The following is a 21,918-nucleotide window of genomic DNA, read 5'->3' as shown; positions in this document are numbered from 1 at the left end:
TGAAAAAAGCGCGTGTGTGTGCGTGCACGCGTTTGCATTCATATCCTAAAACGTTAACCTTCTTTGTAAACACTGTTACACTCAGATTTAAATCATACACAACAGCACAGAATCTCTGCTTGAAAATGTCACATAGTGTAGCAAATGAGTCTCTGCTTTACGTTTAGATGAAGCGGAAGAGCTCAGTGATGCACGTTATCTGCATGTTTTGGGAAAGAGCTAGTGCTTGTATTTTTGCTTATGGTATTATTCAGGCTAAAGCCTGAACGCCAAAGCCATGCACCATTAAAAAAAAAAGTGTCTCATCATCTTTCAGTGTTGTGAGTCTGTATTTGTGAAATGCTGAAATGTTTTTTTTGGTGATGCATCTGTTCAATAAGGATTTCCTTCCTTCTTATCTCTTTTGTCTCCTTCTCCCTTTGTTTTTTTCAGGATAACATTCTGTCACCTGCCTTTCCAAAGTAAGTGGTTGTACATTGGCACAGAACGAGGAAACATCCACATTGTAAACGTGGAGTCCTTCACCCTCTCAGGATACACCATCATGTGGAACAAAGCCATTAAACTGTGAGTGATACACACATGCTCACATACTGTATCATATATACATTTATCTAGAACAGGGGTTAGACCCAGCGGCGTTCCACCAGACTGAACTGAGTACTCGGAACATACTGGACCAGAGCAGGACCCTAGCAGATGTTCAGCAGCTCTAATTTTCTCTGTTACAGTTTATTCAGTCACATGTCTTATGTCAGTTGTTTAGCTGAAAGCATCTTATTGAGTAGGAGAGTGCTAAAGAGATCATAAAGGGAGGTTTTATGTTTACATTTTTTTAAGAGGAATAAATCACTTTCAAATTCAGAAACAGTTGTAGAACCAGAGTAAAACCAGCTCACTTTGTTATATATTATGGGCAGCGGCAATAAAAAAAAATAATAGCAATTATGAACAAAAAAGCTCTATTTTCATGCCACTCAGCAAAAATGGTAATGTGAACTGCCACTATGAAACTGCTTGAAAACAAAATGTAACCACTCCCAATTGTCTTGTTTATACACCAGTTTATTTGTCAATAAAGAGAAATGCTTGCAACCTGATTGGAAAAAGACCTGTAACCTATTGCTTGCTTATTCAGCATTATAATATGACAGAAGAACAGATTTATAATTTTATTAAGGAATCTAATTAACATCAGTTATCTAATTGATATTAGCTTATTTTTATGGATTAGCATTAAAAGTGCTATTTGGCTATACTAACACTTTTGAGTAGTGTAACTCAAAGATCCTTCCAAAGTTTTGATGCTTGCAACTTTGTTTGTGGGCATGTTGAATTATCTATATACACAAATTAATATGTAGTGACACTTTCGATACAATATGGCCAAATATTTTGTTTATTTTGCTCTGAAGAACCCACACTCACTTTATATCCCTATCTACTAGCTAGCACATACCTTGTTACATTTACCAGCCTGATCCATGCTAAATGCCCTACGTCTGGCTGGAGTTTCATCACATCGCCCCTGTGAAGGATAGCCCCATATGGACAGTCAAATGACACACTTAGAAGATGCTCTGGACACTTAGTTTTGCTATGATGGCTGAGGACTACAACTGACATGATAACTTTAGAACTGCAGTTTTCACGAACAGTTTTGCACTCAAGTCTTCATCAATGAACAGTTGATAACGTCAACAAAATAGACTTCATGCTAAAACAATAATGAATTTCCTGGTTACACAGTTGTACTTTGTGACTATATAGGACACAGTTATAGAATCAAGTTATTTATAATCATGCTCTCTTTTTATCACCCAGATGAGGATGGGTTCCCTTTTGAATCTGATTGCTCTCAAGGTTTCTTCCTCATGTCGTCTGAGGGAGTTTTTCCTTGTCACTGGCGCCACAGGCTTGCTCATCAGGGATAAATAAAATTTATTTATATATAAATAAATGTATTTATATAAAATTAGCTCATGTTTAAAGTCTTTAATTTTCTATAAAGCTGCTTTACAACAATATCTGGTGTTAAAAGCACTATACAAATAAACTGACTTGACTTAAACAATGATGCTTCTAGTGAAATTGGTGTCCCTTCTTCCTTTTCATAGCTTTCAGATTTTAAGCCAAAAGTTAGATTTCTGAAAAGATATAACTTTGCCATGTCTACTGATGATGTTGCTAACACTGCCATAGTAACAGTTTCGAACTAGGAAGTAGAATTTTGCATTGCAAACACGAGTGGAGTAGGCATGTAACAATTGACCCAAATCACAATTCGATTTGATTCACAATATTAGGTTCATGATTCAGTTTTTCCATGATATTGTTTAAAGGATCCTCCAGAGGATTTTTCCTCAAACTTATTTTAAGTAAAAGTAGTCGCAGGTTTCAAAAATCAAAATTTTGTTTTCAGAGAGCAAATAGTGTTCGAGAACAATTAATTTTCTTTAAAATGCCAGATGGGCTTGATATATGCGATGACGTCATGTAGCGGTCCCTTGGAGCAACTCAGCTGTTTATATTCTCTGTTTACATTGTAGTTTTGCTAGTTTTACAAGTATTTTACTAAATTTATTAGTTTTTAAATAAAAGTCTGCCTCATTGTGTAGCATATAAATGCCACATTAATGCTTAAAAGAAAGCACAAGCTGGAATTAGACTGCATTTCTGCAGAGAGAATGCAAAGTGTGCTCCCTCACCTGTGTCAGTGTGTCACCGACAGAAACTTGAGACCTCGCGCTGCAAAATCTTTTTTTACATGATCTACATGGTGCTGGTTCTGGGTAGATTAAGAAAGAGTCAAGTCAAGTTTATTTTTATAGGGCTTTGAACAATAGACATTGCTGCAAATCAGCTTTACAGAAATTTAAATACTTTAAACATGAGATAATTTTATTCCTCATCTATCCCCAATGAGCAAGCCTGTGGCGATGGTGGCAAGGAAAAACTCCCTCAGACGACATGAAGAAGAAACCTCGAGAGGAACCAGACTCAAAAGGGAACCCATCCTTATTTGGGTGATAACAGACAACATGATTATAAATAACTTGCTTCTATAACAGTGTCTTATATAATCACAAAGTATAACTGTGAAACCAGGAAATTCATTATAGTTTTAACATGAAGTCTGTTTTATTGAAGTTATAAACTGTTCACTGATGGAAACTTGAGTGCAAAACTGTTCATGACAACTGCAGTCCTAAAGTTATCAAGTTAACTGTGGTCCTCAGCCATAAAAGCATTACTGTAAGTGTCCAGAGCATCTTCCAAGTGCAACTTTCAATTGTCCATATGTGGCCGTCCTCCACAGGTGCAATATGATGAGACTCCAGCCAGTCGCAGGGCATCAGGATGGATCAGGTAGGTCTGAGGAGTAGAAGAGGTCAGCATCTCAGTCTCAGGATTAACATGCAACTCAGAAGGACAGACAGAGTTGGGGGGGGGGGGGGGGGAGACAGGTTGTTAGGTGTGCCCAGTGTCACCTGATGAGTAAGAACAGTATACATTTTGCGCTGAGGAGTGGGACTCCAGCAAAATTAACTATGACAGCATAACTAAAAGGGGAGAGCCAGAAAGGTAACACAGGCATGAGGTCACCCCAGGGCATAAGCAGCCAGCCACTCCACCATCAACAAACCCAAGTGAGCGAGTGAGTGGGAGCTGACAGTATCCATACATTCCAGTTTACCAAAACACTCTATGCCTGAGGACCCTCCAGATCTACTCCTTTATCTAATAAAACTATTAACAAAAGGCTTGGCTAAACAGATATGTTTTCAGCCTAGACTTAAACACTGAGACTGTCTCTGAGTCCCGTTCACTATTTGGAAGGCTGCCCCTTGATGTAGCCTTCACTATACGAGCGTGTGTGTGTAGTTTGTGAGTAGTGAGTAAAACCTCGGTTTAAAATGGCTCGACTCACAGTGCAACATAACACTTTGCAGCCTAAAATCTTTTCTTTTTTACATAATCTACATGGTGCTGGGTTGATTAATAGAGCATGGTTTAAAACAGAGATTTTAGAGCTCAAAGCGCCCAGCATGACAAGTTTTTCTCCCAAAACTCCATTAATTTGAATAGGGGAAAAATGAATGGAAGTGAATGGGAGAAAAGGGATCAGCAAAAAGAAAGGAAAAAATAAGTGCAGGTCAGAAGCGACTGGATGTATGTGTCGGGGGAGTTAGCCTGAGGTATCACATGAAGTTTGATGGGTCTCCGATGAAGCTTGTCCGAGTTGGATGGTTCGATTCGTGAGCCCCATTCATTCTCTATGGGGAAAAAATGACAGGAAAAAGACAAGAGAACAGGTGTGTCTATCCAAAAGCTGTATACAAGTGCACCACACCGGTTCAGACTGGACAAATCAGAGGTGGAACGGAATGTTTATTTATTTATTTATAATTTTACAGGCCTCTGTGCTATGCAACTGATAGACAATTCACTTGATGGACTCATGGCTACTTGGGGAAAACAGTAAGGAGAGTTAATAGTGTGCTTGCTAAGCACAAAGCAGCGTGAAGCACACAACTGTTCTTAAGTTTACTTTATTATTATTATTCAGCTGAATGTTGGCACCACAGTGGTGTAGTGGTTAGCACTGTCGCCTCACAGCAAGAAGGTCCGGGTTCGAGCCCCGTGGCCGGCGAGGGCCTTTCTGTGTGGAGTTTGCATGTTCTCCCCGTGTCCGTGTGGATTTGCTCCGGTTTCCCCCACAGTCCAAAGACATGCAGGTTAGGTTAACTGGTGACTCTAAATTGACCGTAGGTGTGAATGTGAGTGTGAATGGTTGTCTGTGTCTATGTGTCAGCCCTGTGATGACCTGGCGACTTGTCCAGGGTGTACCCCGCCTTTCGCCCGTAGTCAGCTGGGATAGGCTCCAGCTTGCCTGCGACCCTGTAGAACAGGATAAAGCAGCTACAGATAATGAGATGAGATGAGATATTGTGTGTGCTCATAGTATTGAAGCAACGGGCCACCCAGCTCAATGCGGCGTCTATGTTTATATGTCTATGGGGAGAGCTTTGTAAAGGTAGCCTGCAGGTGGGAGTGATTGGAAGCTGCTTCGTTTGGGCCTGAGTTGCATCTCCAAGTTTTTTGTATTTTATTTACACAAGAAAAGCTCATTTTGATGCCTGTTTTAATGACAGAAGATTATTGTATCATACATTTTTCTCTGCATTCCTTGGTGAGCGCAGCGTGGTATGTTTGTTTATTTAGTCATGGTTTCTAAGTCATATCTATGTATGTATGAAACATGGTTGTGTATATGATTGTTGCTTTCACATAATGAGAAGTTTGTATTCGTGGAAACTAGATGCTAAGATGTTTATTGTTTGTATGTCTTGATACAGTTTTCACGGTGTTATAAGGCTAAGACGAAATGGATTAAAGTTGATGCGATTATGAACTAAAATAAAAGAAACCTTAAGCATCTGTCGAGACTCTCTTTGGGATCCAAGGGCTGATTTTATATATACCGGCATATATATATAATGAGAGAGAGAGTGGTGTAGTGTGTGTGTGGCTGCACACTCTAAAATCTCAGTTTAAAATGGCTCAACTCGCACTGCGACATGACACTTCGCGCTCTAAAATTTTTTTTTTTTACATGATCATCATGGTTCTGGGGAGATTAACAGAGAGAGTGTGTGGCATGGTTCAGGACAGACGTGTCAGAGTTGGAACAGTATCGATATCTCAAAAGCTGTCGAAGGAGTAACGGTGCCAACAACCATCTCATCTCATTATCTCTAGCCGCTTTATCCTGTCCCACAGGGTTGCAGGCAAGCTGGAGCCTATCCCCGCTGACTACAGGCAAGAGGCAGGGTACACCCTGGACAAGTCGCCAGGTAATCACAGGGCTGACACACAGACAACCATTCACACCTACAGTCAATTTAGAGTCACCAGTTAATCTAACCTGCATGTCTTTGGACTGTGGGGGAAACCAGAGCACCCGGAGGAAACCCACGCGGACAACATGCAAACTCCGCACAGAAAGGCCCTTGCCGGCCACGGGGCTCGAACCCGGACCTTCTTGCTGTGAGGCAACAGCACTAACCACTACACCACCGTGCCGCCCCCACACACAATATTCAATCACAAATTCATACACAAATAGGATCAAAACACGTACAAAAATAGAAATGTTTGTGAATAAATTAGACATATTTATATGTTGTTTTTCCCAGGCAAAATGACAAAACACATACAAGGACAATAGTGGTATGTATATATATATATATATATATATATATATATATATATATATATATATATATATATATATATATATACAGTGGTGCTTGAAAGTTTGTGAACCCTTTAGAATTTTCTATATTTCTGCATAAATATGACCTAAAACATCATCAGATTTTCACCCAAGTCCTAAAAGTAGATAAAGATAACCCAGTTAAACAAATGAGACAAAAATATTGTACTTGGTCATTTATTTATTGATGAAAATGATCCAATATTACATATCTCTGAGTGGCAAAAGTATATGAACCTCTAGGATTAGCAGTTAATTTGAAGGTGAAATTAGAGTCAGGTCTTTTCACTCAATGGGATGACAATCAGGTGTGAGTGGGCACCCTGTTTTATTGAAAGAACAGGGATCTATCAAAGTCTGATCTTCACAACACATGTTTGTGGAAGTGTATCATGGCACTGTGGGGTGCTATTGGTCTTAAGTGATCAATCTCATTAAATCATTAAATCAGTCTTATTAGTAATACCATTAATTTTGGTGCTTAATAATAAATTACCAAACAGCTAAATTATGGTATATTCCAAATTATTATGGTCACTACCAATGCAGCAATAATGTATCACTTACCAGGCTACAGCCAATGGTACACTGAAGGCAATTTGGAATTCTTTGAGATTGGGTGACTTCAAGTATATAGGAGCAACAAATAAACACACAGTTTCACAATAATTGAATTTATTATAACAATGATAAAAAATGGGTAATAGTAGTTTAATACATTATATACAATATGGTCATATACAGTAGTTGATGAGCGTGTGTGTGTGTGTGTGTGTGTGTGTGTGGCCTCGTGGCCCGAACAAAGGACTAGCCTTGGTTGCTAGCTAAGACAAAGGAATGTTATCTAAGGTGTGTTTGTGTTGGGGGAGGTGACCATGTGGTTGAGACAAAGGTGAACACCTCGTGGTATTTTAACCCACTACTTATAACATTACCAAATCCACTGAAATCTTGATGAGATCAAAATATGTGTAATAATGAAATTAAAGGTGTTAGGAATGAATAGGGATAGAGCATGCAACAACCTATGTATTAAAAATTGAGTGATCAAAACAAAATAGAACAATGATCAATTCAACACGCTGAGTGTCTACAGTGTAAACAATTAAACCGTTCCTGAGTTTAAATTCACACTACTTCATAAAGCTAATTCCTAAGACTAGTTTTGCCCAAAATGCCAGTCTTACTTTCCAGTATTTTACTCCTATGTAGGAATGCAGAAATGTTCTGAAACTTTCGGAGTTCACAGGAGCACGTGAGTCGCTTCTGTAGAAAGCAGAGAATTCTTGGTCCGACACGTCGTCGTTCGTGAGGAAGAGTCTCTGATCAAACAATGTGTACAGCGATTAAGTCAGAAGGAATCCGGTCGCTTCTAACTTTTAATTAACTGCTTTGGGTGGCAGTCGTAACATTACTTATAATACAAATAAAACTGGTTATAATTCAACCGAGAGAGAGAGCAACTCAAGTAGTTTTACCATGGCCAATGGTAAACGAAAGCGCACTAAATCTCTCTTCTTGCAAGAAAGACGTCTTTATTTTGGATGTTCTGATGAGCAGATGTCTCTTTATGTCTGTTTCCACGTGGTTCCAGCCCCAAAGAGACAGAACGGAAGTTGACTCAGTAACTTATGGCTTCAGGGAGGATGTGACGTAGGTAATCCCGCCCAGGCGTGACGTAGGTCAACGCAGAAGTTGGTTGATGGGATTTGTAGTTCTTAAAGGGACTGTACCCACATTCCCCCTTTTGGTCTCAGGGGTATGATAGAGTCGTAGCACTGAGAGCACAGTACCGTACAGTCCACATGTCCATAGTCCTTGAGGTGGCCTTGCTCTGTACAGTCCATGATGTCCTGTGAAAACTGTGTAAACTCATGAGTCCTAGTAAGACAGTTGGAGGCATAGGCATTTGGGCATATAATCAGGCTATAGGCATTTGGGCATATAATCACACTATCTAACTAGGTCAAAATCACATCTATATAAAAAGAAAACATTAAACATGAAGTAACCATGTAGTGTTTAATTTCCTATGCATAAAAACAAAAGAAGAGAAGGAATGAAGGAAGGAAGAAAAGAAGTATTAGTGCTTGGGTTAGTAAGCCTTCTGGAAAGGTATTGGGTTGGTGAATGTGACTGGGTGAGTGAGGCGTACAAGCTAGGTGGACAGGATGGGCCTAACTATCGTCCACCCCCCTTTTTGGAGTGAGGGCTGTTCAAAAGACTTGATTTGATGGCTATGGACCCATCGATATGAGAGTGTTTGATTAGGCCTGGATGTCCTAATGCGATACGTGATGGGGGACAGTTTTCCTACGATCGAAAGGTCCCGACCAGTGTGGTAGGAACTTTTTGTTTTTAAAACTCCTACCGGCTTGGTAAAGTTAAAATATAGGACTTTGTCGCCTATTTGATATTCGTGATGGGAGGCTTTTCGGTCGTAGTAGGCCTTTTGTCCTTTTACGCTCGCTTCGAGATTCTTTTGGGCTCTTTTGTTTTATCTGTTGAGGGGTCTGACCTCTCCTGTAACAGTCTTTTAATCTCAGCCAACTGGGCTTTCAAAGAGTCCAGCTCTGAGCGGAACTCATCAGGTTGGTCTGAGTCACTGTGTCGGTCACCTCTACCCCTACGTTTAGAGCTATGGTCGGAACGCTCCTGGCATCTCTGGCCAGAGCGGGGATGACGGTCTTGCTGCCAACCGCCGTGTTCCTTACGACCCTTTTCATGTGATGGGCGGTTGCCATGGTCACTGTGACCTTGCCCTCGGTCCCTCCTGACCTTACCTTGCCGATTCTTCCACTCACCCTGGTGATGGCTTGGCAAGGGGTGGTTCGGACCGGGATTTCTCCGGGGGGGGGTCCCCCTTTTGGAGCTTCACCTCCTTCTAAGGCTAGCGGGGGCCTGTCTGCATCCTGGAGACTAAGGACTCTGGGTTCATCATCGTTTCCGTTTGTGGGTTTCACAACGGTCTCCCAGGTCATTTGGGCTAGTTGCCTAATTTCCCTCATCAAGTAGAAACCTTGTCGACACGTCAGTGTGACTTGAGTCCGCACGCTTGGGTGGAGGTTATGTAAGAAGAGGGATTTAAAGCCTCTATCTTCTTCCAAGCCTGGTGCGCTACTACCCTGAAAATAGGCAGTACGTAGCCGTCTATAATATTCATGAGGCACCTCAGACCGTTTCTGTTTAATTTGTAATACACACAATGTTGCGGAGGTTTCATCTGTGTACGGCACATATTCTTCCCTCATGTAATTGCGAAGTTTCAAATAGCTATCGTGAACGTTTGGGAGTAGCGTCTCTAAAAAGGCACGAACGCTGCTACTGGAGGTCTTCCAGATTAGTTTAAGTTTCTCTCGCGTTGTGGCTTTCGGCAGGTCCATCAGGCATCGGTCAGTTTCTTGTAAATAATCATTTACATTCATTCTTTTGTTGTCAGGATCGAATCGCTCAACATCTTTGGCAAGTAGGTCAATTTGCCGTAAGCGAAGGGTTTGGTGCACGTCCTTGTGCGGCCTTCTCGGCTCTCCTGAGTACTCACTATCTGGGCTACTCTGGTATTGCTCCCGTTTCGCACTAGATTCGTAGCCTGATTCATCCAAAGATGGATCAGGGATACTGTAGCGCACTGACCTGGGTGTGCTATGTACGGTGCACAGTACGTCTCCACCCTGGCTAAACGACGAAGGAGTCATGTAGCGAGTTGATGGAGTTTGGCGGGGTGTCTGGTCCTCGACCAGGTAATCCATGGTGTCCGGTTCAGACGCCTCTTCCCGCTCTGAGCTTCGGTGCATTGTTGGGGGTCTTTCACGCCCCTTGCACCCTTCTTGGGGCGTCTGCTCCTTGGCAGCCCTCTTAGCAGCCTTTTTGGCCTTCTCTAGCCTTTCGGTGCAATCATCAAGGGAGTTTTTCAAGAGGTCACGCTCCCTATATAACTCATTGTTATCGGCTGCCAGCTCGGCGTTGCTGGTGGTCAGCCTTTTAACCTCTCCGCGGAGGTATCTGATTTCTGAATCAGTATTTTGGAAGTATGACAGGAATAGCTTGCCTAGTGCCTCTTGGACATTAATAGTTGTTCTTTTTGGATCTCTCATATGTTTATTTGAGTTATCTATGTTATTTTGACATTCACCCTTACTCGTGTTCCTAATGTTTGCCTTTTTGGAGGCAGAGCGGTGAATGAGGTCTGCGATGACCTCAAAAAGAGACACGTCTTGAGCGTTGTCTTCAATTTCTGAGACACGAGGGGATACCATTTCGCTTAGGTTGGATATTAGGTAATTAAGTAATCGATTAGTTAATTAATTAATTATTATTAATTAATATTAACTATGTAATTAATTAATCAATTAATAAATTTTGTTTTGTTTGGAAATGCTATCTCTTATCCTAAGTTACTAATAGGTTATTAGTATTTTGTGATATGGGTATCACACTACTGTTAACCGTTTAACACACCTGGGGATATACCTTGGCAGTTGCTTAATCAAACTGATAAATTATCTGTTGTTGCAACAATATTCAAGAAGTCAACAAACCAATCGCCTCACACGGGGCACCAATTAAATATTTGGGGTGCTATTGGTCTTAAGTGATCAATCTCATTAAATCATTAAATCAGTCTCATTAAATCATTAAATCAGTCTCATTAGTAATACAATTACCAAACAGCTAAATTATGGTATATTCCAAATTATTATGATCACTACCAATGCAGCAATAATGTATCACTTACCAGACTATAGCCAATGGTACACTGCAGGCAATTTGGAATTCTTTGAGATTGGGTGACTTCAAGTATATAGGAGCAACAAATAAACACACAGTTTCACAATAATTGAATTTATTATAACAATGATAAAAAATGGGTAATAGTAGTTTAATACATTATATACAATATGGTCATATACTTGATGAGCGTGTGTGTGTGTGTGTGTGTGTGTGTGTGTGTGTGTGGCCTCGTGGCCCGAACAAAGGACTAGCCTTGGTTGCTAGCTAAGACAAAGGAATGTTATCTAAGGTGTGTTTGTGTTGGGGGAGGTGACCATGTGGTTGAGACAAAGGTATTGTGGTATTCTAAGAATTCTAAGAATACCTTGTGGTATTCTAACCCACTACTTATAACATTACCAAATCCACTGAAATCTTGATGAGGTCAAAATATGTGTAATAATGAAATTAAAGGTGTTAGGAAGGAATAGGCATAGAGCATGCAACAACCTATCTATTAAAAATTGAGTGATCAAAACAAAATAGAACAATGATCAATTCAACACGCTGAGTGTCTACAGTGTAAACAATTAAAACGTTCCTGAGTTTAAATTCACACTACTTCATAAAGCTAATTCCTAAGACTAGTTTTGCCCAAAATGCCAGTCTTACTTTCCAGTATTTCGCTCCTATGTAGGAATGCAGAAATGTTCCAAAACTTTCAGAGTTCACAGGAGCACGTGAGTCGCTTCTGTAGAAAGCAGAGAATTCTTGGTCCGACGCTTCGTCATTCGTGAGGAAAAGTCTCTGATCAAACAATGTGCACAGCGATTAAGTCAGAAGGAATCCGGTCACTTCTAATTTTTAATTAACTGCTTTGGGCAGCAGTCATAATGTTACTTATAATACAAATAAAACCAGTTATAATTCAACCAAGAGAGAGAGAGAGCAACTCAAGTAGTTTTACCGTGGCCAATGGTAAACGAAAGCGCACTAAATCTCTCTTCTTGCAAGAAAGACGTCTTTATTTTGGATGTTCTGATGAGCAGATGTCTCTTTATGTCTGTTCCCGCGTGGTTCCAGCCCCAAAGAGACAGAACGGAAGTTGACTCAGTAACTTGTAGCTTCAGGGAGGATGTGACATAGGTAATCTCACCCAGGCGTGACGTAGGTCAACACGGAAGTTCGTTGATGGGATTTGTAGTTCTTAAAGGGACTGTACCTACAGCACGAACAAAGGAGATTTGTGAGGACCTCAGAAAAAGCGTTTTTGATGCTCATCAGGCTGGAAAAGGTTGCAAAACCATCTATAAAGAGTTTGGACTCCACCAATCCACAGTCAGACAGATTGTGTACAAATGGAGGAAATTCAAGACCATTGTTACCCTCCGCAGGAGTGGTCGACCAACAAAGATCACCCCAAGAGCAAGGCGTGTAATAGTCGGCGAGATCACAAAGGACCCTAGCATAACTTCAAAGCAACTGAAGGCCTCTCTCACATTGGCTAATGTTAATGTTCATGAGTTCACCATCAGGAGTACACTAAACAACAATGGTGTGCATGGCAGGGTTGCAAGAAGAAAGTCACTGCTCTCCAAAAAGAACATTGCTGCTCGTCTGCAGTTTGCTAAAGATCACGTGAACAAGCCAGAAGGCTATTGGAAACATGTTCTGTGGATGGATGAGACCAAAATAGAACTTTTTGGTTTAAATGAGAAGCATTATGTTTGGAGAAAGGAAAACACTGCATTCCAGCATAAGAACCTTATCCCATCTGTGAAACATGGTGGTGATAGTATCATGGTTTGGGCCTGTTTTGCTGCATCTGGGCCAGGATGGCTTGCCATCATTGATGGAACAATGAATTCTGAATTATACCAGGAAATTCTAAAGGAAAATGTCAGGACATCTGTCCATGAACTGAATCTCAAGAGAAGGTGGGTCATGCAGCAAGACAACGACCCTAAGCACACAAGTAATTCTATCAAAGAATGGTTAAAGAAGAATAAAGTTAATGTTTTGGAATGGCCAAGTCAAAGTCCTGACCTTAATCCAATCAAAATGTTGTGGAAGGACCCATACCTGTCAACCCTCCCGTTTTTCCCGGGAAATCCCTTATTTTGACTTATTTCCCGCTGTCTTCCCGTTTTTTTATTTTCCCGAAAATATCCCGTATTTTCACATTATATAAAAGTCCCGTATTTTCACAATATAAAAAAGTCGGTAGGTCCAGAATTCATGACGCGCCTCTGACAGGAGTTTACAGCAGGAAGTCGGGCCATGAATTCACGTCCCCGCCCTCTCAGGCATCAGTAATTACAGAACTACGTCCGGAGGCGACGCTGAACAAGTGATTAGGTCCAGTGTTGCCAGATTGGGCGTTTTCCCGCCCAAGTTGGGCGGTTTCAAGTGCATTTTGGCGGGTTTTGAACATATTTTGGGCTGTCTTTGATGATTTCAACAAGTGCGTGGCTGGAATGTTCCCAGACTCTTCCATCGCAAAGAAATTTTCCATGTGGAAAACGAAAGCCTCCCAAATAATCAAAGGTAAGCTACACATGTTTACATTAAGTATGTCCTGGCTAAGACCTCATAAATATCCTAGTGTAAACTAATTGGTGTATTAACTGTTTTATCCACTCATTGTCTTATTTTCTATCTGAAACTTACCCATTTTAAATCACTCTTGGTTTAATATCTTATATTACTCTTTATCTCTTTATTACTCTCTATCTATCTATCTATCTATCTATCTATCTATCTATCTATCTATCTATCTATCTATCTATCTATCTATCTATCTATCTATCTAGTGTTCCAAGGCCGTAAAACCATAATAAATTGCAATGGAATTGAATTTGACTGGTTATATAATGACCTTTCTTATTTTAACATAAGATACGTATTTTAGCCCTTAATTTGGGAAATAACTGGTACCACTGAAAGCAAATAAAAATAAATGTACAGTTTATTCACAAATGCACTCTATAAACCATAAGCATATTGAGTTTGGGTCTTGGCTATCACCAACATGCACCAGAGTACAGGAAATCACAAATACTAGATAGAAAATTGCCCCCCATTCAACTACACACCCACTTTTGGTGAAGGGTATGACTTTCCGAAATTTTCCCTTATTTTGAGTTAAAAATCTGGGAAATATCCCTTTTTTCAAACCTCAAAGTTGACAGGTATGGAAGGACCTCAAGCAAGCAATTCATGTAAGGAAATCCACCAACATCCCAGAGTTGAAGCTGTTCTGTATGGAGGAATGGGCTAAAATTCCTCCAAGTCAGTGTGCAGGACTGATCAACAGTTACTGGAAATGTTTAGTTGCAGTTATTGCTGCACAACGGTTCACACCAGATACTGAAAGCAAAGGTTCACATACTTTTGCCACTCACAGATATGTAATATTGGATCATTTTCCTCAATGAATAAATGACCAAGTATAACATTTTTGTCTCATTTGTTTAACTGAGTTCTCTTTATCTACTTTTAGGACTTGGGTGAAAATCTGATGATGTTTTAAGTAATATTTATGCAGAAATATAGACAATTCTAAAGGGTTCACAAACTCTCTCTCCCTCTCTCTCTCTCTCTCTCTATATATATATATATATATATATATATATATATATATATATACCCAGAACCAGCACCATGTAGATCATCTCATCTCATTATCTCTAGCTGCTTTATCCTGTTCTACAGGGCCGCAGGCAAGCTGGAGCCTATCCCAGCTGACTACGGGCGAAAGGCGGGGTACACCCTGGACAAGTCGCCAGGTCATCACAGGGCTGACACATAGACACAGACAACCATTCACACTCACACCTACGGTCAATTTAGAGTCACCAGTTAACCTAACCTGCATGTCTTTGGACTGTGGGGGAAACCAGAGCACCCAGAGGAAACCCACGCGGACACGGGGAGAACATGCAAACTCCACACAGAAAGGCCCTCACTGGCCACGGGGCTCGAACCCGAACCTTCTTGCTGTGAGGCAACAGCGCTAACCACTACACCACCGTGCCGCCCTCCATGTAGATCATATTAAAAAAAAAAGATTTTGCAACACGAAGTTTCATGTCAGATCCAGTTTCTGTCAGTGACACTTAGCCACAGCTGAGTAAGCACACTTTGCATTTTCTCTGTGGAAATGCAATCTAGTTCCAGCTTGTGCTTTCTTTTTAGCATCATTGTGTCATTTATATGCTACACAATAAGGCATACTTATTTAAAAAGGGATAAATTCAGTAAAATACTTGTAAAACTAGCAAAACTACGATGTAAACAGGGAATATAAACAGCTGAGTTGCTCCAAGCGACTGCTACATGAAGTCATCGCATACGTCACAACCACAGGAAGCCCATCTGGCATTTTAAAGAAAATTAATTTTCTTGAACACTATTTGGTCTCCGAAAATGAAAGTTTGAGTTTTGAAATCTGTGACTACTTTTACGTAAAATAAGTTTGAGAATAAATACACTGGAGGATCCCTTTAAACAAATGAAGGCAATTTTATTACCAAAAAATGCAATATTTATTTTCCTATTCTTTATCAACGTATATATTCCTTTTGTTAAATTAAAAATTTTGTTTCATTTTCTTAATAACCAACAATAATTATTTACCCACATTTGTAAAGGTTGGAGTAAAATATAATTGCCTATTAACTAAAATATTCCTTTTATTAAAAATGAAAAGAGTTAATAGTTCTAAATAAACTTTCATGAATATTTGTACTACCTCCATTTGCTTTTCTTTAGCATTCAGCAGTCTATAAAAAGAGAGCTCCAATTTCTTGTTAAGTCTGTTTGTACAATCACACAACACGGCTCCCATTTAAGATCTGTTTATTGCATGTTGTCACGACATTCGAGCTGTGTTACTTCCACTTCGGGTGAAGTCAGGTGCATTCCTGCTATTGTATGTTATTGCGACCTCTGCTGTCAAAACAATGCAATTACAGCTAGGAAAACTAAGAGATTACGCAGCCTGATACCAATCATTCATTTATTTCATTGATTCAAATCATCATAAATTTGTATAGAGATTTATCGTCACACAATGTATGGTTACATGCCAAGAACAGAGTAATATACATAGGGAATGCGTCCTAGTGCCTATAGGAATTATAGGCACTCTTGGCAGGGAAGTCATGGCCTAAAGGTTAGAGAAACTGTTTTGGGACCAAAAGGTGGCCAGTTGGCGTCCCTGGACCAGCAGGAATGGCTGAAATACCCTTGAGCAAGGCATCTAACCCCTAACTGCTCCCCAGGCTGCCCTGGCTATGTTGTACATCGCTCTGGCTGAGAGCGTCTGTTAAATGCATGTAATGTAATTAAATTAGTAGACAAGAATTAATTGTTGTATCAGAGAGAATATTTTTATAGTTACAACATCAAGGGGGCGGCACGGTGGTGTAGTGATTAGCGCTGTCGCCTCACAGCAAGAAGGTCTGGGTTCGAGCCCCGTGGCCGGCGAGGGCCTTTCTGTGCGGAGTTTGCATATTCTCCCCTTGTCTGCGTGGGTTTCCTCCGGGTGCTCCAGTTTTCCCCACACTCCAAAGACATGCAGGTTAGGTTAACTGGTGACTCTAAATTGACTGTAGGTTTGAATGTGAGTGTGAATGGTTGTCTGTGTCTATGTGTCAGCCCTGTGATGACCTGGCGACTTGTCCAGGGTGTACCTCGCCTTTCGGCCATAGTCAGCTGGGATAGGCTCCAGCTTGCCTGCAACCCTGTTGAACAGGATAAAGGCTAGAGATAATGAGATGAGATGAGACAACATTAAGGACATTGTGACACTAGAAGCTGAGGTGCTGCCCAATCAGCAACAAGGGCCAAAAACAATAGCTTATCATAGCATGTTCAAAATTGAGCCGTACGGAAGGATGGGAAAGACAGAAGCTTATTTGATGCAGTATGCAGTAAAAACACTTTTCTGTTTATTAACTCTTATCTGTTTATTAACACTTTTCTGATTTTGACACCCAACAGCAAAGCAAGACAAATTTTTAGCTTGCTCTCAAAAATGACTAGTTTCTGCTTGCAGTGTTTTTGCAACCAGGGTCGCTCAGGGTCTAGATTCAATAATTAATAGTTAATCATGAAATGGTTAATCATGTTAGTTGCTTATCCAGTCAATTGTAATCAAGGAATGTCATATAGCCTCGATAAACAATGAAGCTGCATTGTCATTCATGCTACATCAATATTTCATGTCATAATACTGAATAATTTGGATAAACAGTGTTTTCTCATCAATATTTCAACAAATCCTTTCACTTAGCTGATCTGATGTTTACGTAGCCGATCACATCACCACAGCAAGCTTAGCAAACTTATTTTTACATTGTGTGTACCTGTGTGCTTTTGATATTTTTCTGGTATATGTGAATGATACACTGTTTAAAATGAATGAACCCTTTATTATCACTGTACCAGCAAAATTGACCATCAACCTGTCCTTACATACACACATACACACAATTGACAGAGGGGGAGTAGACAGGACAGGAAGACAGGGATAAAAGAAAAATACAGAGTAACATGAGGAGAGGGGAGGAGAAAAAAAGCAACCCCCACACTATGCTCCTGTACAGTGTGGGTGTTAGGGTTTTGCTGGGATTTGAACCGGGTTCGTTGGTGTGATAATCCAGCAAACCCCCACTAGGCCACCAGGGGGATGACTCAAATGCAGAGCCGTGAGGCAGAAGTAGAAAAAGTATCAAAAGGTTTATTTATACTATATACACTATATACAATCCAGGGCAAAAAAAAAAAAAAAAAAAAAACAAAGAGTATAATCCAACACTGGGAAGACAAAGGGAAAAATAAAATATCCAAAAGTTCAAAGTCCAAAAAGGAAAAGGCAAAAATGCAAAAGCTCAGAAGATCCAAAAACACAGTCACTACTAAATCCAAAAGCAAAGCAAAGTGCAAAACAAAGAACACAGTACAGAGGAAACTGGAGATAAACATAACAGCACAAAGACTCCGTGACAAGAGGACTGAACTCAGGGGGTATAAATACACAAACTAAATTGAACACAGGTGAAGATAATCAGGACTAAACAGGCAATTAACACAAACACAAAACACAGGAACAGTGGCGGCCTCTAGAGGCCAAAATAAACATGACACAAAAAGGAAATAACAGCGGCCTCTAGAGGCCAAAACAGTCCTAGTCCTAACAGGACCCCCCCAGGAGCGTCTCCTGACATTCCCAGGGCGATCCGGATGGGCCGAATGGAAGTCCCGACACAGTTCTTTATCTAGGACTTCCCGAGCAGGAACCCAGCAGCGCTCCTCAGGACCATAGCCCTCCCAGTCCACCAGATATTGCAACCCGCCGCGGACCCAGCGGGAGTCAAGCAGGCGATGCACAGTGAACACAGTCTGCCCCTGGAAGATGCGGGGGGTGGGGGGTTCCTAGGGGCAGGGGCATACGTAGACGTCAGTACGGGCCGCAACAGGGAAACATGGAAAGTGGGGTTGATCCTCAGAGTCCGGGGCAACTGGAGCCAGTAGGAGACAGGGTTCACCCTGCGCACCACCTTGAAGGGGCCAATGTAGCGAGGAGCAAGCTTGCGGTTCTCCACCCGCAGCGGAAGGTCCTTAGTGGACAGCCAAACCCGCTGCCCAGGGCAGAAAGCGTGTGCAGGTCTTCTATGGCGGTTGGCCTGAGTCTGGTTGGTTCTGGAGGTCTGTATGAGGGTCTTCCTGACCTTGCTCCAGGTCTTGCAACACCGTCTCACATATTGGTTGACCGAGGGCACCCCCGCGTCCTCCTCCTGGTCCGGGAACAGAGGTGGCTGGAACCTGAATTGGCACTGGAATAGTGACAGCTTGGTGGCTGATGACTGCAGGCTGTTGTGGGCGTACTCCGCCCATGGCAGCCAGGTGCTCCACGATGTCGGGTTATCCATAGCCAGGCCTCGCAGGGTGGTTTCCAGGTCCTGGTTGAGCCTCTCCGTCTGACCATTGGACTGTGGGTGAAACCCAGAGGAGAGGCTGGCAGTGGCTCTGATGACCTTGCAGAACCCGTGCCACACTCGGGAGGAGAACTGGGGCCCTTGGTCTGAGACGATGTCCTGTGGAAGACCAAAGACTCGGAAGACATGATTAAACATAAGTTTCGCTGTTTCAAGAGCAGAGGGGAGTTTGCACAGTGGTATGAAGCGGCAGGCCTTGGAGAATCTGTCAACTATGACCAAAATGACCGTGTTACCTTGTGACTCAGGGAGACCCGTGATGAAGTCGACTGCCACGTGGGACCAGGGACGCCGGGGAATGGTCAGAGGATGCAGGAGACCCTGGGGACACTGTCGTGGGTTCTTGGTTCTGGTGCAAACCTCACAGGACAGGACAAATGACCTTACTTCCTTCTCCATGTTAGGCCACCAGAAGCATCTTTTCAGGAAGTCCAGGGTCCTCCGAGCTCCCGGGTGGGCGGTGAGAGGGGAAGAGTGACCCCACTGGAGAACCTTGGCCCGGGCTTGATGTGGGACGTACAAGAGGCCCGGTGGCCCCGTCCCAGGACCGGAGTCCTGGCGTTGGGCTCGTCGGACAGCCTCCTCAATACCCCAGCGGACAGGGGCCACAATCCGGGACACAGGGATAATAGGCCCGACTTCATTCTCCCTGTTAGTGGCAGAGAACAGCCTGGACAGTGCGTCAGGTTTGGTGTTCTTGGAGCCGGGGCGGTACGAGAGGGTGAAGTCAAGCCGACTGAAAAACAGGGCCCACCTAGCCTGTCGAGGGTTCAGTCTCTTGGCTTGCTGGAGGTACTCCAGGTTCTTGTGGTCAGTCCAAACCAGGAATGGATGTTGCGCTCCCTCCAGCCAGTGCCTCTACTCCTCAAGGGCCAGTTTGACCGCTAGCAGTTCTCGATCCCCCACATCGTACCAGGACGCCGCAGGACTCAGGCAGTGGGAGAAGTAAGCGCAGGGGTGCAGCTTTCCTTCCGAACGTTGAGAGAGCACCGCGCCGACACCACTGTCCGAGGCGTCCACCTCCACGATGAATGGTTGGGAGGTGTCCGGGAGGACCAGAATGGGTGCCGTGCAGAAGCGGTCCTTGAGGTCTTTGAACGCCTTTTCCGCCTGAGGAGACCAGCCATAAGATCCACCTGTCCCTTTGGTGAGGTCTGACATGGGTGCTGCTACAGAACTGAAGTTCCTGATGAACTTGCGGTAGAAGTTAGCGAATCCTAAGAACCGCTGAACCTCCTTAACGGACTTGGGAGTAGGCCAGTCCCGGACGGCCAGGGTCTTGGCAGGGTCCATTTGGAGTTGGCCTGTCCGTACAATAAATCCCAGAAAGGAGACCTCGGGAACATGAAATTCACATTTCTGGGCCTTGGCGAACAGATTGTTCTGTAGCAGCCTCTGGAGAACCTGGCGGACATGGTGGCGGTGCTCCTGCACGGTCTTGGAAAAGATAAGGATGTCGTCGAGGTAGACAAAAACATACAGGTTAATCATGTCCCTTAAGACGTCGTTGATTAGGGCCTGAAAAACAGCTGGTGCGTTGGGGAGTCCGAAGGGCATCACCTGGTATTCGTAGTGCCCAGACGGGGTGTTAAAGGCAGTCTTCCACTCGTCTCCCTGTCGGATACGGATGAGGTGGTATGCGTTCCGTAGGTCCAACTTGGTGAAGATGGTGGCGCCTTGGAGCAGGTCGAAAGCAGTGGACATCAGCGGAAGGGGATATCGGTTGCGCACAGTGATCTTGTTCAGGCCCCTGTAGTCAATACATGGTCGGAGCCCCCCATCCTTCTTGCCGACAAAGAAGAAGCCGGCACCAGCAGGTGAGGTGGAGGGTCGAATGAACCCAGAGACCAGGGCGTCTTTGAGGTATTCCTCCATGGCCTTGCGTTCTGGCTGAGAGAGGGAAAACAGTCTGCCACGAGGAGGGGTAGTCCCAGGGAGCAAGTCGATGGCACAGTCGTAGGCCCGGTGCAGAGGAAGAATGGCAGCCCTGCTCTTGCTGAATACCTCCTTGAGATCCCAGTACTCTGTGGGAACTTGAGATAACTCGGTGAGATCAGGGGGCTCGGCAGGAGACACAGGAGAGCTAGAGAGCAGACAAGAGGCATGGCATGCAGGGCCCCATTCCACAACCTGGCTTGTTACCCAGTCTATGCGAGGGTTGTGGCGAGTAAGCCAAGGAAGGCCTAGAATAACTAGGAACTCAGGTGAAGGAATCAGGTGCAGGGATATTTCTTCCTTGTGACCTTGAGACTGGAGGAAGACTGGAGAAGTAACTTGGGTGACTCTTCCATCACCTAACGCTTGGCCATCGAGGGCAGACACAGACAGTGGGACTTCAAGAGGTGCAGTCAGAATATTGATGCTTTGGGCGAAGTGAATATCCATAAAGTTCCCAGCCGCCCCTGAGTCTAACAAAGCTTGACAAGAGTGGACAGACTCACCCCAGGAGATGGAGACCGGGATGTAGATTCCTTGGCCAGGGAGTCCGGGAGAGAGGGTAGGCCCCATCACAACCCTCCCTCGGCTGGACGGGGCGGTCCTTTTCCCAAGAGTTCGGGACATGATGCTCGGAAGTGACCAGGCTTGCCACAGTAGATGCAGCACTTGTCCCTCCTTCTGCGCTCCCTCTCAGATGTGGAGAGGCGAGTACGACCCACTTGCATGGGTTCTGGACAGTCACTGAAGGAGGTAGACGGTTTCCAGGTAGAGGTAGGGAGGCTGGGGGGGCTCAAGGCTTGGTGGCATTCTCTCATCCTGTTGTCCAGATGAATAGCATGTGAGATGAGGGTTTCGAGGTCACTTGGGCATCCAGTAGAGGCCAGACCGTCCTTGATGGGGTCAGACAGACCATGGTGGAAGGCTGACACCAGGGCAGTCTCGTTCCATCCACTTACTGCTGCGAGTGTTCGGAACGAGATGGCGTAA

At 43.2% G+C, this 21,918-nt stretch overlaps 1 protein-coding gene across 4 annotated transcripts in view; it reads left to right on the top strand.

The window, feature by feature from the left end:
- Positions 1–21,918, top strand: part of stxbp5a (syntaxin binding protein 5a (tomosyn)) — a 322,570-nt gene that overhangs the window by 133,687 nt on the left and 166,965 nt on the right. For all 4 annotated transcript variants that reach the window (XM_060914103.1, XM_060914104.1, XM_060914102.1 and 1 more), the window contains exon 5: positions 433–567. In XM_060914103.1, the coding sequence (XP_060770086.1) occupies positions 433–567 (135 nt within the window). The remainder of the gene's footprint in view (positions 1–432; positions 568–21,918) is intronic.

The sequence above is a fragment of the Neoarius graeffei genome, chromosome 2, assembly GCF_027579695.1.
Source record: "Neoarius graeffei isolate fNeoGra1 chromosome 2, fNeoGra1.pri, whole genome shotgun sequence".
NCBI classification, from domain to species: domain Eukaryota; kingdom Metazoa; phylum Chordata; class Actinopteri; order Siluriformes; family Ariidae; genus Neoarius; species Neoarius graeffei.
This window is presented reverse-complemented; position numbering and strand designations above follow the sequence as displayed.